Consider the following 17316-nt stretch of genomic DNA (forward strand, 5'->3'; position numbering starts at 1 on the left):
TCCAAGGCTGCTTTCTCTCTCTTTTAGACATATCCACACCCAAAGAGACCCGGTGCTGCCTTATCCTAGTCGATCGGTCAAGCTTTCCTCCGGCATGCCCTTCAAGAAATTGGAAAATACCACATAGAAAGATCGTCGACACCATTAAGTGGAGTTGATGTCACACTGCCACCCCCCAACAATAAGATGGATATAACAGGTGAATCCGGCGCAGTTTGAAGTTATTTCCCACCAATTATAGCCTAGACGACCCTCTTTGATGCTTCCGGCCATCATGTGTGGTATACCATAGTGACAAGGGTTTTTAGATCAGGCTTTGATCTTAGGTACACTATATGTATAGACCAAGTAGATAGAGACAAAACAGGAGAGACTACAAAATGGAATTCAACAGAGATTTCTCTACACATTTTTAGTCTTTGCCACCAAAGTACGTACCCGTATATAGATGTAGATCAGAGACCCACGGGCCCTGTTCTTTTTATAGATGTCTTCCTTTTTGACTCTGATTTTTAAGAAATAGATTAAAATATTGTCGATGAACAATACTTTTAACTCCGTACACTCCGTGCCCTTCGTATTCTGTGATGCGTACTCGCGTTTTAATTTAGAAAAAAATGGAAAAATAGTGTGGATGGGTGGCGTCGATAGTGTACGCATCCACTTGAGTCTGGAATGAAAAATCTGACTCTACTCTTTTACTTTTAACGGAGTCCTTCGGAGTATATGTTGTATGTATATTATGGGGTATAACCATAGAAGTATGTGTCAAATACTCTTAATCTTAAAAGTCTTAAATCTCCCCTGTGACATGCATCTTTCATCACATCCAAGCGCCAACCTCCTCTATTCTTAGTTCATCAACCCCGCTAAACACATTCCCTCTTCTTTTTTTTTTTTTTCTTTCTTACTTTTTGATACACATTCGATCCTTCTAATTCCTCTGTACTTTTCCATCATGTCGTGTTTGTCGCCAGATGCCACCACTACAATAACCTCCCGACCAAAACTCACCCTCCAAACCACCGCTCTCCCTCGCACATTCGGCACATCCACCACCGGCCTATCCTTTTCCTTCGCAGCAGCACCAGCTTCATCCCCCACCATTCGAAATACTTTCAAGAACGCCTACGAAGTCGCATCCCCATCATCCGCAACTTCTCCCACCAAATCCACCCGCTACAATAAACCCACCTCCCCCTTCATCCTCCACCCGAACAATAATCTCTTCAACCACCGAAGCCCGTACCAACTCCCCATCGGAGTGCGCAGCATTCTACGGAACTCCCCACTAAAACCCTCAACGCGCCGACGATCAGGCTCCATCTCAGCGGGCGGGAATGGCCCCAACGGCGCAGGCTCCCGTCGCGTCTTCTTCCCAGCAAAGAAACAAGTCAGCTACCGGTACCCACTGGAAGAAGAGATCCGCACAGAACGCTACACAGCGCAACATCTCGATCTCGTGACGGAGGAGGCAGTGCAAGCCGAGGCAGACACCGACGCCCAATCCCCACCTGAGACACGCCCCGCCCCCTTCCAGAACATCGAAGGCGAAAAAGGCGAAAAAGAGAATTCCGATTCTAGCCCCTCGTTATCAGAGACAAGCACTTCGGATGATACCAGTGCTGATGAAGGCGTGCGCGGGTCCTCGCTCTCAAAGACCGAACGCAAAAAACGCCGCACAGTGCAGATAGAGCGACAGGTTCGCGCGGTCGCTCTGCTAGATGGCTTTGAGGCTGACGGATCCTTTACGCCGCAAACTCCTCGGCAGGGTCGAGCCAAGCGTCGTAGGGAATGGAAATGGACTCTTGGGCCTGTCGATCTTGGGCCTGTCGATAAGGCCTCGAACAGTGGATCCGAGAATGTCTCATTGTTGCAGGCGGCACAGGTTAATTCTGGGTCTGAGTCTCTCCGAGTATCCACCGACTTTGCGCCCGATCATTAATTATGCAATGTTCATGATTTTATGGTTGATGTCCCTTTTTGGGGAGGACTTCTTTCTCGCTGTTTCTTTTTTTTTTTCCTCCCTGCATAATAATGGCGATGCATATAATTTACTCACGAATCATGTTGTATAGAGAGGTGTTGTTTGGGTTTATCCGATGGTTCTTCGGCGCATATGCGCCCTCCCCCTCACCCATTGGCTGTGGTTTTAGCATCTTATCTTCTATGCATTATATCCATGGATCCTTTCGATGTATACATATTGTGTACACTTTTTCCAATTTCATAAGGCACCGCAAAACAACACAGCGAGTGACCATCACAGAACACAGTTCGCAAATCCAATTCTTAGTTGTTTCCTACCTTTACTGCACGATTGACGATTGAATTGGCGATACCCTCAATATTCTTCCAATTTTTTGGGAGCCCAGTCAAAATCTTTGTAGTAGTCTGACCGGATGTAGGGGCTCTGTCCATTATACTATGGGCCATTGTGGTTACTAAATAGGTGAGCATTCTAGACTTTGGTGCTATTGGCTTATAAGAATCTACCAACCTCTCTGACTACACTTGATTCGAACCCATGCGAGTCTGAAGGGTCTATCCTAGATCATTTCTTGGACAATATAACGGCAGCAATCCTGCTAGTGACATCAACAACCGTGAGAGCAGATTTGAAAGATACTGAAATTGTAGTTTGAGCATTGAGGAAAGGTGAAGTAGATGTACACTTAAGGGTTAAACAGGAAATAACAGATATTTATTTTATACAGTCGATTGATGCAAATGCAAATTACAAAACGCCGAAAACAAATAGAAATCATTCATACGTCGTCAAGTCTCTGTCTCAACATCTGGCTCACGACCAGTGAGACCCCCAACTCCGATCTTCTTCTTCATCTTTTGGAGCGCAAACTTAGCCTCATCTTTGGCGAAAACAGCATTCCGCGCAGGCTTCCACTGCATGAGACCACGCTGTTGTCGCTGCTCACTGTGTTTATTCGCCCTGTTTACCTGGCTGGTACTCATATTGCTTTGTGCCAAAGACGAACCAGCTCCACCGCTGCCACTAATCGTCGAGGGTCCCTTAGCCAAAGGCTCGAGCTCATCACCTGACTCTGAGGTGTCCTCATCAGGGTGCTGTCCACTTTGGAAACTAGCCCGATGAGAAGAAGCTTGATCTTTGAGTGGGGGAGGGGTGTATGGGTCATGATGAGGTTGGTCCCGGCCAGGCTCAGCGACCTTGCGTCCGATGGAATCGGTGTAGGCCCGCGGGTCTTGACCAAACGCACCACTCCAATCTTGGCCGCTGTGGTCAATCCATCGTTGACGCTCAGAGGGCGAGGCTTGCTTCAAGATGTCCCGTCCGTCGATCAAGGACTGCTCGTGCTTTTCCTGCACTTCCGCGGGTACTTCGATGATCACGGTGCGGGAACGCACACCCTGTGAAAGACACGCTTCCCAGGTCTCGAAGGTCTCACGGGAGTCATTGTCCACGACGAAACGCTCGTGGGATTCGTCAATGCCCGGTGAGAACTTGCAGCGGAATTGTAGGCGTCCTACCTCTGTCAAGTCTTCAAGCCCAGGTGTTTCCTTGGCCTTCCAATTCTGCTCCGTGACGTAATTTTGTGTCAAGCGAGCACCCATCTTTGTTGTCCAGATGGGAAGGTCGATGTCTGTTTCTTCGTTATCGACAAGATGTTGGAGCCACAAAACAGCGTATGCCGCTGCGCCTCGCTTGCCTTGGTTGTGAAGCTCGAACACCATTGGGGAGCGGTATCGGTGCTTCACAGGCATGCGCAGTGAGTCGCGGAAAGTCTCATCGGAGGTATCGAATACCGCGTCATGGCCTTGCACGTGGCACTTGTGCCGGGTGACTTTGCCAACGCTGCCACCGGTGCGCAGCTTGATCTTAGTGTTTCGAGCGTAGTTCTTGGCCATGATAGTTTGTCCAGCAAATTCAAAGGTGCCAACATCCCAGCCAAGCATTGGAGGTGGCAACTTGGTCTCCACATGGCGGAACAAAAGCGAAATACGAATGCGTCCAAATCCGATACCACCGTCGAGGGGATACCAGCGGGTCACTTGGGAACTAGTTTGCATGATATCGGATAGCTTGAGGGGGACCACGCCAAGAATGGGATCATGCTCGCGATAGCGTTGGTCTCGGACGGTGACGGTCACAACGGCTGAGCGCCAGTCGCGAACAAATCGTTCAGTTCCTGCGTTGAAGATAGGCCTGGAGCTCACAGCCTTTGCACGAGTGCGATATATCTGAAACATTATGTTAGTATCTAGAATTTGCAGGTGAGGATATGCATCTACAGATACGTACCAGTTGATCGTTTAACATAATCTTGCAGTAACTGGTTGGAAGATCTTCACCCTCCTCCTCTGTGTTCTCACCAGATGGCTTTGCCGGCTCATACTCCTTGCCCTTACGGTTCCCATCACTGCCTTTGATATTGGCAAGCTGAAGGTTGACGATCTGGTGTACAACAATGTGCACAATACCACTAGGCCAGATTGGATCAGGCGGTGTGCACATTACGGCTTCTTCTTCTTCGTTGTTGATGGCTCCCTTTTCATCTTCGAAAGTCGGATCACCTTTTAGGTTTTCAGGAAGGTCTTTCTTCTTGCCATCAGTACGCAGCTCAGGGCGGAGTTTAGGTTTCCCGAAGTATCCAACTTCCCAATGCAGCTGACCGGGCATTTCACTGCCCTCATCCATACCCTGGAGCTTCGACACCTGGGGATACATCCGGCTGGGATGCTGAAGCATCTCACGGATAGGTAGCTCGACCTTGCCGACAATATCATCCGCAGTGTTGCGGTCAGAGTCCCAGAGTTCGATGCTTAAGTTTTCATCGGCCTTGATCAATTCTGGTGTCACAAGAAGGGCGGCAGTCTCTTCCCAAATTGGGTTGAGGTCATCCGTAATCACACGTGTACAATACATGGGCTTGCCATACTTCGAGAAGGACAGGTTGATGTATGGATCACTGCCGCCACCCTCGCTGCCGCGAGTATCCTGTTTACTCAAGCCGACAGCGCGGTGAATGCGAATCCACATCACGCCCAGAGCCAAAGTATCTTTGTGGATATCATCTCCTGTCAACATCATGCCGAGATCCATGGTCATAGACTTTGGGGCTGCGAACATCCCACACGCGGTGCTGATGGCGGAGTTGACAAAGTTGGAAATCAAGGGTAAGTTCAGAACATTCACTCCCGTTCGGAACATCGGCATGCAGCCGGCCCTGACATGGGGAATGCCGACCAAAGTGAAAGTCACGTCCTTCATGAATGGCGCTTCGGGCATCATTTGGAAGCGCATGCGGACAGTCCCGACAAGCTCAATCAGCTCCACGAACACGGGAAATGGCACACCAAACAAGCCTCGAATGCCCAGATAAAAGACCAGTTGCATGTGCATATTGCGTGCCTTTGACGAGGCACTTTGACCAGTTGGGCTTGCGTGATAGGCAAAGGAGGCTTCCATGTTGTAATAACTCCCCCCTTCTTCAGCAGCAGCGGCTTCGTGTGGGTCCTTGTTCTTTCTGTTTTCCTCGTGGATGTTGTCTTTCAAGCCCTGCACATGATCGTCGGGCAGAGCTCTCATGCTCAGAATTCGCAGTGGATTGCTACCCTGGTCGATTTCTGCGATGCGAACATTCTCTACAACCTTGGGTGCAGAGACTTGCATAATATCTTCGATTGTGTCGGCCATGGGTGTCAACATCTCTGGGTTAACGAGTCCCCACACAACGGCGACAAAACTGTTCATCCACTCGACAGATTCAGGAAGGAGATTGGCAGTGGCCTTTTGAATTGTTAGTATTTCTACCCATGAACAAGATCATACATTAAGAAATTTACCATCTGGCCACGAAGCTTCTCACTGCTCCATTCCACCGCTCGACCACTGCGAATAACTTCCTGCATCCACAACCATACTCCACTTGTGACGCATGCGGCTAAGGGGATAAGGCCCCAAAGAGATCCTCCGCACATCCGCCCTAGTATGATTATGGCAATAGGGATCCCAATGCAAAGGGCTGTTGCACGCGTTTGCAATGAATCGAACATAGGCTGATATGAGACAGTTGGCGTGGGGTGGAACAGAACATTCGTCTTCTCTCCTCGAATGGGAACATCGGAGGTTGTGCCTTCGGCAATGGGATCGGGGGGTGCGGTAATGTCTTGTTTTTCTTTATACTCTGCAAGATCTTGGTCGGCACTTGTTTGGATATCCTGGGATACATGTCAGTAATATGCCCTGGTGAATGGCATTCTATATAGACAACTCACCGTGGGTTTTCCAAGATTTGCATTTGGGACCGTCAACTGCGAATGGATTAGATTCCATTCATGATATGTTCCAGATCATCCCACATACCATTGGATTCTTTACAGCATCCATAGATGTCTCGTCTTGGTCTTCAACACCGATGTCCTTGCCTGTAGTCGGGTCTGTCACGGTGCGCATCTTGGCTTCGGAGACTTCGCGTGGCTTATGAGCGACAACATCTCCATCTTTTTGATCTGCTTGCTCTGGGGCTCCTCCAGAGGTCCCTCTCGCCTTCGCACGTGCATCCCTTTCTTTCTTGGCTCTATGTTCTGCGTCTATCCTGCGATCGCGTTCCTTCTTCTCCGCATCGACATGTTCCATAAAGTGACTAATGGTTGGAATGGGATTGGCACCACTCCAATGCTCCCCAACCCGACGGCTCTGGGGAGCCTTAGGCTGCTGACCTGTGGCCATCTTGGAGGTCGGTGGAGTAAAGCAAATGAATTGTCGTTTGGCTTTCTTTTCTTGTAGCTATGAGGTTAATTTGTTTTGACTGTACAACGTTGTGGAAGACGAGTACACCTTCTCAGCATTACTATGAGGATAGAGAAATTGAGTGAAGAGAACTGAAGGATTGTAGAGAAATACAGGAAATCTCAAGATCGGCGGGATGATGGAAGCTTTCCCCAGAGCTACGTCATTGACCTGGGAAATGAGGCTATGACGATGATACAAGAGATCGAGCACCAATCATTTATCCGTGCAAGCTAGATTACCTAGTACACACACAAAGACTACTATCATTTCCCCATATTATTATGTCCACATTAGATTGGGCCTGGCCAGGGGTTGCTGGTTGTCCATCTCAGCGGAATCGGGTCTTGGCGTTGATAGCTCCCACTTGGTGGGTTGGCACAGCTGTCCATTGACAATACAAAGTAAATGCACTGAGTCTGGAATTCAGAATTCCATTCATTTTTTTCTGTTAGATTTCTCTTATTTGCCATGGCCACAGGGATGGCTTCCAGCTGAATCTGTAATATAGCACATGATGTCATCGATCGTGAATAACCAATGGACCTCAATATATGCATCCTGGATATTCTCTGACCGACGTACAGTATACAACACAATAATTTATCTTCGTTACACCTATATGTCGGAGTGAGTAGGAATTAGCCTGGCGAATGAGGTACACAATCACATAGAGAGATGCCCCTGGTAAAACATTGAGAGATGCGGGATATCGTGCGATGATAAGGTGGATAGAGAAGTGGGTTGATCGACAAGAAACGCGCTTCAATGCTGCACAAGGTACTGGATAAAGATAACGACATGGCACGAAGCCGTACTGTGTAATGACGAGCACAGGGTAGCCTGGTACCTAGCCTGTTACAGCGAATTATAAGGCTGACAGCTGTTTGGATCTCCCAGGTCACATGATCTCTCTTCAGTACATACAATTTTCATTTTTCTCACCTCTTTCAAAGCTCTATAGCCTAAAACATGAATATTATTATACTCCATGCTTTGGTAATTCCATGTCACGGTAGTATCTTCAACAATAGCCATGACCATGGGAGCTAGAGAAGTTAAGAGCTAGTACTCCGTGAAGAAACCGCACTTGGCCATTTCGACTAGCTTTCCTACAATGTATCCCGAGGTCTTCAGCCTGAATGAACTTAGCTAACTGTCTATTATCACCTTTAGAGCAAGCCCTTCCCACCTAACTTGGTATTCAATGGCCGCCTATCGATACTTAATTTAGGTATTAGTCACGTGGTAATATCAACAGGTCAAAGCTGTGATTCGTTGTTTTATCTACGAGTATGCGCCTTGATCCTCGATAGATCAATGAGGTGTGCAACAAAAAGAACAAGACGTTAGCTGAGATTGAAGGATCTTAGCTCAGATCAAAGAAGAACGGGAGGCTAGACAGATATAGTGGCTTAGAGCGTACCACTAAAAAAGAGGTGAACCAAAAAGAGGTTTGCTAGATATCCCTCAGTATAAATATTATACGGAGCATCCAATGATGTAGTCAATTGATGCTTATTTTCAGGTCACAGTAGCAAACCATGGGTGCAATGGGTATAAAACCATATAGAGATCAATGTCTATTTCTATTGGACAGACATGGTCCACTATAAAAGCTCTGATTGGCTGGGTGTTTTAGGCGACCATTCAGCGTGAAGCATACACTCATATAGGGGGCTCGACTTCCCGAGGTCACAACATGATCGACTATGATTTGGCATTTAAGATACTTCATGATCGAATCCATTCAAGTAAATTCATTTGTCATGTATAATAAATTGGTACTTTGCATTTCAGCTTTGGAATATAGGTCACATCTAAAAAGATGTGACCAACATTAGATGATTCCAGCAACTTCGACACATTGGTCTTTGCTAAATAGAAATAACAGTGGGCCGCTATGATTTCGGTACACTAACCGATAGTACCGAATGGTATTCAGCCGGCAGGGTTAGCCTGCCAATCACAGGCATCATTTCCTTTGCCAAAACAGTCTTGTTACAAGCTATACTCCTGCCATCGATAATCCCACCATCGGCAGGGATATTCCTCCCGATCACTTTCTCACAAGCGTGTTGGTTTGTGCGTCTTACATTTCCACTTTTCGCTTATAACTCAGCACTGACAATGAATAGCGGGGCCAAGTCGCAATGAGCCGAAGGCCATCTCTTGGTCACTCTTCGCCGTGTGAACCCCTTCCATCTGTCCAAAATGATAAGGATCCTTTCAACTACAACACAGCCGAGCTTGAGAGTACAGAGGCCTCGCCTTTGACCCCGCTTGAGTCGACATCGACAGTTTTCGGTGCATACCATCCCTGGAGCACACCTCGAGTTTCCGGGGAACAGCCAATGAACGCCAAAGTGGCCATTCCCCGACTCGACCTTCCACTTGCAAGCAATAACGGTCGAGTTAGTCAAGCATGTCACAATTGTCGCAAACAGAAGAACAAATGTTCTGGTCATCGCCCTTCTTGCCTCCGGTGTCAGGAGACCAACGTTCTTTGCGTCTACGTCGACGGGAAACGAGAGAGAAACGCTAGGTCTGAAGTTCTCCTAGATATGGTCGCCCAAAATATTTACCCAAGAAGTTAGAAAACTTACAGTTATAACGACCCAACTCCAACACTACGAAGCTCTCGTGCGCGAGATTTATCCCAAATTCGACACCGAGCTGGCCAAAATCGTCGATCAAGCCCTCGGAAAAGTGAGTGAAGACCCCATGGTCCAGCCAACCGAGATTAGACCTCTTGGCCAATCTAACAAACTACAGATATCTAGCCTTTCCCTGTCATCGCCGACCGTCGCCAAAACACCAGATGAGGCAGACTCGTCAACCCGAACGCCTTTCTACGTGGATCACACTGAGGAGGACTTTAATGGGGACATTTCACTGCAAGCCATTGGGTTTGTAGGAGAGCATTCGGCAACAGCATGGTTATACAGGCTTAAGTGCTTGATCGGTCAGACAAGTTCCAATCTGGACAGCCAATTCGAGGAGTTATCCCGTCCATCAATGTCTTCCTGTGCATTCTTTATGGATGACACCGCAATCCCGCCAATAAACGATATAGATGTCCTCGCATATCCCTCACAAGAGGCCGCCGATGAACTTGTGGACAGATACTTCCAAGTTGCGCACGCCTCCTTCCCCGTCGTCGGCAAAGAAATCTTTCTAAGCCAGTGTCGATCATTCTATTCGAACTCAACGACATACCCCGGAAACAAATGGATGGCGCTATTGAATATGGTGTTTGCGATCGCTGCAAGACATTCCGAGCTTTCCGGAGATCAATCTCGGCTAGACCACAACATCCACGCGGTGTACTTTTCCCGTGCCTGGCGATTACACACTAGGGACACTGTGTTATTGGAGAATCCCAACCTGCAGCAGACACAGGTAGAGGGGCTAATATCACTTTACTTGCTGTCCATTGGACAGGCCAATAGGTAGGTCGAATACTACGAGTCTCTACTTTAGCCACTGATTTTGGTTTAGGGCATGGAGAAAATGTGGTATTGCGATCCAGTCGGCGGTCGCGATGGGAATCCACCTTCGTAGCGAAAGCCCCGGCATCACCCACGTGTCTAAAGAAACAAGATATCGGCTATGGTGGGCGCTATACCTGTTGGACATTCTGCTCAGTGTCATTACTGGACGCATGCCCAGAATGCAGCAGGAACACTGCACGACCCCTTTGCCGGTGCCTTACAAGGAAGAAGACTTCAGGGATGAGCATGTGACGAAGCTTATCTTGGATATTCAATCCAGAGACCGCCTCATGGCTTCTCTGCTCTCCTTCGATCCTTCGACTGAACCGAACGACCCTTTAGCCAATTCGCCTTCTCCACAGTCCATGTCCCAATCTGCCTCACCCAGCCAGCAGCTCCAGGCTAACGTCTCATGGTACTTACTTTATTCCATTGACCTGGCAGCTGTGATGAGAGAAGCAATTGAGATTTTGTATTCCCCTGAAGCGGGACGAAGACCTCGGAGTGACACCGAACTGGCCATGACATCGCTCAATAGTGCCGCTGACAATTGGTTTGCGCGGCTCCCTACGACTTATCGTTTTGCAGAGGCCAGAGATGACCGAGCCTTTGTCCGTCAGCGCACGAGTTTGGCTTTCCAATATTATTCGACTAAGCTTGTCATTTCGCAACCTGCCCTTCGTTCTCATATATCCGGTGAAGACCCTTCCACTGGCCTTTACACCCCAATGGCAATCATTTGCCTCAATTCAGCTGGCCAAATGCTTGATCTCTTACCCGATGAACCAAACATCTCCTGGCTCTTGGGTTGCTCACCTTGGTGGTGTGCTCTCCATTACCTCACGCAAAGCACCGTAGTGCTCATAACGCAGCTGCTCACCCAGAATCAAGCGAGGGCTAGTGAAAGAAACGAGTCATTGGAAAGAGTCCAAAAGGCTCTGCGATGGTTGAGTGAGTGTTCCACCAAGGATCCATCTGTCAAGCGGGCTTGGGGTCACTTTACGGAGCTCTTGTCATCACAAGGATTGAAAGTTTTAGAATAAGATCTCTCGTCCGGCTGCCACATCCCTGGCCCTCGTAGGTCCCTTTCCCTTTGTTTACTTCACATATCCAACAAGAAGTATTACTGATTTCCTCTGCATCACCCGGCGTATCATCCCTCTAATTTAGACGAATCTATATATGAGCCCAAACCGGCAAGTTAGAGTGCGATGTTTTCCTGCTTACACATCTTACCTAATATATCACCTTAAAGCGGATGTAAACCAGCCACTCTCTGAATAGGAAGTCGCCGATTGATGTATTCAAGGGTACGCGTCACGGCAATGATCCTTGGAACTCAGATAATGATCAACAAGGCAATGCCCAAATATTGTCCATCCAAATAATGGTTTAAATACCCACTTCCAAGGTGGAGAACAGGCAGTCTTAAAATAGATTGGCCCAATTCAAAAGTATAGATGTAATGATAGTTGCCTGTACAAAGCATGTTGTGTATGGAACACCCGGAGTTCCCATGCAATGAATGACGTCAACGTTCTTGGCTTAAACCGGCCTATATAGTCACGCCTGATCACAGATAGTGTATTGATACTAATTCTCTCTCTCTCTCTCTCTCTATAGCGAAAAAGCATATACAGATCATTATACATGTCTGATAAAATGGCCCCAAAATACATAGTAAATGCCCATCCCCTTCTTCCCCAGTGAACCCTACTAACAAATAAGGTAACCTTCCAAGACTCAGCTGCGACCGAGCAAATCAATTCCTACATGCATCAAATCCAGGAAGAAGGTGGCACTGTCATAAACCGATTTCCGGATATGATTGCGAGAGGATTTTCGTATGTGCCCTTCCACCGAGTCTAAGACTTAACGGGGATTCTTACTGATTTATGTTCTAGAGCACATATAACAGATTCAGTCCTTCATAGGCTGGAATCCGACTCTATCATTGATCATATTACACCCGATGCTTCTTGAACTTGTCCTTGTTCATCCCCTCTGTGATACCTGTGTAGCTTAGCATATCCCCCCTTCTCCTTCATGTATCTTAACGTACCTAATGACATGATTTATACAACTGGACCACTTAGCTACTTGCTGAATTTACTATGAGCCACGATTGAAGTCAATATGGATGTCATTCCAAGGCTCAGGTTTGATCCTTGGAACAAAGGGAACCACTCCGCCCTACTGAGCCATAATCTGGGAGGCCCGGGTAGCTGATCATGGATCAATATGCCACGTCGGGCTAGCTTGGAGTAGGATGTTAAAGTAGGCCACGGGCGTATTCGATAGTGTCATTCTATGGGTGTTCTAAATGGGGCTCTGTTGGTCGGGGGCTCAGGTGCAACTCGCGGGTGAGAGCTAGGTTCGTATTTCTCAGCCTTGGTCAAGAATATCTGATCAAGGGAAAGTAAAGGATAAAATAAAGCAGCGCAATTGACGAAAGGCGAATCGAAGTGGTTTGGTTGATGGGTAGACCAATATATCTATCAAAAACAGGACCGTCAAGGCATATCGAATAACTCTAAGAATACTTCGCATAGAAAAAAAATCAAAGTGTGATGTGTCAAAAGACCAAGATGAAGATAATAAATAAAGAAAAAGAAAGAAAAAGAAAGAAAAAGAAAGAAAAAGAAAGAAAAAGAAAGGAAAGGAAAGGAAAGGAAAGGAAGGTGTACATTGAGCACAAACCTGCTCTACTTCCACACGTCCGTCACAACATCATATCCCAATAATCCCAATTAATATCGTAATCAGCCAAAAACGGAGGCTGAAACGTGAACTGAGAATTGAGAGCCCAAAACTCGGTAGGCGGATCAAAGCTCAAGCCGGGATCCGCCCATTGGGCAGTTTCCGCAACCTGCTCGTTTGCATAACCGGGGTCTGGGATCGTGCCTATCCATGAGGATGATGGGTAGTATTGCCCTAGATTAGTGCTGGACATAGTTGGCCGCGGCGTACTAACCACAGCGATATTTCTAGTTGAATGATCGAGGATGACACGACGTTCGAGGTATATCGTGCCGAAATAAGGGATATCAAGCTTGATGCGACTAGGCTTTCCATTCTCGTATTGGTTTCCTTCAGATTCGTCAAGTGGCGGGGGTTCGGTCCCCATGCCTATCGCCTTGATAAGCTTCAAAACGTGCAACGAGCGAGTTGCAATTTTGTCTGGAGGAACGTTCTTTGATAGTTGCTCTAGAATAGCCACAACCCGGTCGAGAGCTAGGTAATCCTCCTTGGTGAAGTCATGTGTGCTAGATGGTCTGAGTGCATTGATAATGATTGTCATTGCCGCAGTGAAGGCTTGGAAATCGGTAATCCTCGAGTCAAAGCCGTTTTCGGTAGTGCGTCGGATATTGACATAGCAAGCGATGATGTTGCGGCAGGCGTGGAGACATGTTTGCCGATTATAATAATAGGAATCGTCAGTACCTGACGCTAGGAGGAGAGGCAGGTGTAACCAGGCCATGAGTTGGTAGTACCATAACCGAAAGTAAAGGTTTCGGAAACACAAGGACTGCTCGGTACTCTTGCCTGGCGGAACATTTTCGGGTGAGGCCAAAGAAGGGGAAGTGAACGCTTGAAGTTTCAGATCGATGCTCTGGGTCATCTGCAGCATGGCCGGAGTGACTTCTGTGAAGATCTGATTGCGCTCAATGATTGATCCGGCTATCCGAGTAAGCAGATTCATAACGGATTCATGGTAGGGAGGTGAATCTTGAGAGTCGCTTGGGTTGGATTGATATTGATCTATTGCTGTATTGGATATAGATCCATGCACCCCAAGGATCAGTGCAAAATTCCTGTCAACTATGAGAATATGTCTCCAAATGAATGTAGCCCGATGTTGATACTCGGCACTTTCATTGGGAGCTGGTTCAGCACGGTGGAACCCGATTAGCTGAGCGATGTTGGCAGCCCGACAATTACAGAGCCATGCACTTCGTAGCTTCCCACTGTTGCTAAAGATCAACCCTTGCAGAATCAAGCACTCAAGCCCGTCAATACAACTGACAATAGAGTCATCAGAGCAGACGAACGTAGAAACACGGGTGACGCATTCTTCAACTAGGACCCATGGTAGACAGGGAAGCTCGAGAGAGGGCAAATCAAACCCCGAAGGGAGTTGTTGGAGACACAGTGCAATCCACAAGATCGCCTTACCAACCGCGGTTGGGTGGCGCTGTGAAAGCTCTTGCACCGAGGACGAAAGCAATGTTTTATCGTGGTCGTCGAATACCTGTACGCGCATGAGCCACCAGCTACTGCTAGCCTCTGATATAATTTTCAATGTCTTCTTGGAAGGCAGCAAGGCTAAAAGTTCGCGGCGCAGTCTCCCCCAGTCGCGGTTGGTCGTGCCATATGATGTGAAATCGGACGCAACGGTGTCTGATCGTTGGAAACCTAGCTGATCACTAGTCAGCACAAGCCAACGGGAGTTGCACATCCCCTAATGCAAGGTATCACACGAACCGCTTCATTGTCAAAAAGAGACAGAACTGGAGCATTACCTGCAGCTGGTGTCGCGGTCGCTGGTGTCACGATCGGGGGACTCGATTCGGGACTGGCTTCAACTGAATCTAGGAGTGATTTCGAATCTCGCTGTTGACTGCCCCCACCGTCGACTCGTATCAGAAGCTTTTCCAACAAGGTCTCCACCCGAGCCATCCGCTCGTTCAGATATGTACGATCCGACTCGCGGGGATTCTCAGGCTCCGGGAATTCTTGGCTGCGACATAGAAGTCCCCGGGCGAGACATTCTTTGCAGCTCTGGTCGCTATCAGAGGCAAAATTGCAGCGGACTTTGCGATGTTTGCCTATGTATATAGAAAAATGCTGTTAGGGATAAATCATCCGCTTAGATGCAGGGGCTCTTGTACATTGCCAGCAACTGTGGGTCCCCTTTCGGATCTTCTTCCGAGGCTGATCCCCAGGCTGCGCCTGTGGATCGTGGATCGATTGCATCTCGGATGGGAGAATGTCTCACTATTCAGATAAAACACAAATGGTAAGAATTCGGAATTAAAATTTATTCTCACATCAGTTGTGCAATCGAGGATCGAGGGGAAGCCGGGCGCCCAGGTACCCGTCAAACAAAGCCCCAAACCTGATCGAGTTAACGCTGTCTGACCGCTTATCTACAACTGTAAGAATAATGAATTCAATGCATCTCACTGTCTTCATCGTCCCTTTTCGTAATTCACTCCGAAAAGGTCTGGTTTAACCATGACGCCATCACCTTGAACTGCAATCCAGGGGGTAACTTCAATGCGAAGTCCGTGATTGGTTCAACGTGGAAGTCTCGAGGCACAATGCTAATGCTCACGTCAGGGAGTTCAGCCTGATGATGACAAACTGTTAGATAGGAACGAATTTTGGGAGGACCACCTCACCTTCATCTTCTTGGCCGTCTCCCTTACCGGATCCAACAGGACTTCGTCTCCTCCCGCGCCAACAAAGATTCTTGAAACGGGAAGGTCTCTCCACCAGCCCGCTGGGGCTTTGGCGGGGCAGTTGTACTCATCTTCCACGGTTTGACCCAGAAATATCTGTGCCCAGCTATTCAAAGTCTGAGCCGAAACAATGTCTCTGTCCGCATTTCCTCTGGAGCTCGCATGATTGATTCCGAAGTCAACCCAAGGGGACAACAACATCGTCTTTCTGAGGGGTTCATCGACCAAAAATCTTGCCACGATCTCTTGAGGATGTGGGTGAACGAGATGTGATAGTAGCGCAAGTGCAAGATGAGCGCCCGCCGAGTCCCCTTGAAGAACAATGTCTGAGGGTCGTTATCCTAGTGTCTCGATGGCATACCGTAGGACTATAACGGCCTGTTGCAACTGACGAGGCCATTGGGCTCGGAGGACAAGTTCATAGGCAAGGAATAGCGCACCGATATTATTCCAACACTGTGTTATGTCTGCGGAGAGAGCTTCGAGGTGGGTAAAGTGGTTTGGTAGAGCGGGGAGGCAGTAGGCGCCACCGGGAAAGTAGATGATCAACTTTTCAGCGGCAGGATTACCCAGCCAGAATGTCGTTGTGCCTTTAGGAACGAGTATGTTGGGTGGGGCCTTTTGTTGGCTCATGTGGGCCTCGTAACCTTTCTGAGGAGAAGCGGGGGTAAGAATAACTCTGCGAGGTGTTGTTCGAATTATTTCTTTGTCGGGTCATGCATGGGCTTTGGATATATTTGAGTATTCTCGATGAGTTCTCGGATCTAAACCCACTGGATCTGCTCCATAGATGCATATCGAAAGAGGGCAGGGGTAAAAGACTGTGCAATATGCTTGTAAGTTGTGGCGCCTCCCTTTTGACCGCGGAATGGAGCAATGATGGCAGCCCATATTGCAATGGCAACTAGATATGTAAGTTGCATGAGGCGACATGTTTGTCGAATTCAGGGATCCCTCATTGGTAACTTACCGGATTTGACCACTGCAATCCCCAGACCTAACGCCAAGGGAGCCATGGGACGCGATGATACGTGGATGATTTCGAAATTAATCGGAGAATATCGGGCGCAGACAAATATCGCAATCTAAGAGCCCGGATTTTCAGAAAGAAAAAAGACGTTCTGTTGTGTTGCGGTGCAGGGAGCTTTGAGTATAGTGTGACAGATCCGCCGACTCGGCGGAAGAAAGCCTCACCTTGGACCAATCGGCCAAACTTTGCTCTCTAGGGTTCAGGGTGCGCAAAAGCAAAAGCAGTAGAATGAAAAAGAGAGAGATAGTTATCTTGGCATGATAAATTAATGGGAAGTTGACGGAAAGTGGGAAGTTGGGATCTGAAAGTGGAAGGGGACGGTCCCAGGTAGTGGAAGGCTGTCCTAAGGCCTGTGTGGCAGATAACCCCCGGGGCCAACTAAATTATCTTGTCCAGATGGTATGTGAATTTGAGGTAAGCATGCATTGGCTTTTTAATGGTTTGGCCATTTTTGAAATTAACATGTGTCTGTTAAGTCTTATGAAGCATCCTAACTAGAGCTGCCCTTCCATATTCTTGATCAGTTATAGTTATTTTCAATATTTTGATTAAGAATAA

At 47.8% G+C, this 17316-nt stretch overlaps 5 protein-coding genes across 5 annotated transcripts; 2 read left to right on the forward strand and 3 right to left on the reverse strand.

The window, feature by feature from the left end:
* Positions 1-958: 958 nt before the first annotated feature.
* On the forward strand, positions 959-1945 carry N7537_007945 (uncharacterized protein; the record flags this gene model as incomplete). The annotated part of the gene is made up of 1 exon (XM_056899000.1): positions 959-1945. The coding sequence occupies one exon, from the start codon at positions 959-961 to the stop codon at positions 1943-1945; it is 987 nt and encodes a 328-aa protein (XP_056751076.1).
* Positions 1946-2778: 833 nt separating this feature from the next.
* On the reverse strand, positions 2779-6709 carry N7537_007946 (C2 domain protein; the record flags this gene model as incomplete). The annotated part of the gene is made up of 5 exons (XM_056899001.1): positions 2779-4218; positions 4280-5767; positions 5824-6198; positions 6256-6291; positions 6344-6709. 5 exons carry the CDS (start codon positions 6707-6709, stop codon positions 2779-2781), a joined length of 3705 nt encoding a protein of 1234 aa, XP_056751077.1.
* A 2213-nt stretch (positions 6710-8922) lies between these two features.
* Positions 8923-11306, forward strand: N7537_007947 (uncharacterized protein; the record flags this gene model as incomplete). Its single annotated transcript, XM_056899002.1, has 4 exons — positions 8923-9314; positions 9367-9478; positions 9545-10221; positions 10271-11306. 4 exons carry the CDS (start codon positions 8923-8925, stop codon positions 11304-11306), a joined length of 2217 nt encoding a protein of 738 aa, XP_056751078.1.
* A 1679-nt stretch (positions 11307-12985) lies between these two features.
* N7537_007948 (uncharacterized protein) lies at positions 12986-15240 on the reverse strand (the record flags this gene model as incomplete). The annotated part of the gene is made up of 3 exons (XM_056899003.1): positions 12986-14683; positions 14749-15092; positions 15156-15240. The coding sequence occupies 3 exons, from the start codon at positions 15238-15240 to the stop codon at positions 12986-12988; spliced, it is 2127 nt and encodes a 708-aa protein (XP_056751079.1).
* A 235-nt stretch (positions 15241-15475) lies between these two features.
* N7537_007949 (Alpha/beta hydrolase fold-3) lies at positions 15476-16361 on the reverse strand (the record flags this gene model as incomplete). Its single annotated transcript, XM_056899004.1, has 3 exons — positions 15476-15616; positions 15669-16054; positions 16121-16361. The coding sequence occupies 3 exons, from the start codon at positions 16359-16361 to the stop codon at positions 15476-15478; spliced, it is 768 nt and encodes a 255-aa protein (XP_056751080.1).
* Positions 16362-17316: the final 955 nt, after the last annotated feature.

The sequence above is a fragment of the Penicillium hordei genome (assembly GCF_028827395.1).
Source record: "Penicillium hordei strain IBT 12815 chromosome Unknown utg000004l_segment0_segment0, whole genome shotgun sequence".
In the NCBI taxonomy this organism is placed as follows: domain Eukaryota; kingdom Fungi; phylum Ascomycota; class Eurotiomycetes; order Eurotiales; family Aspergillaceae; genus Penicillium; species Penicillium hordei.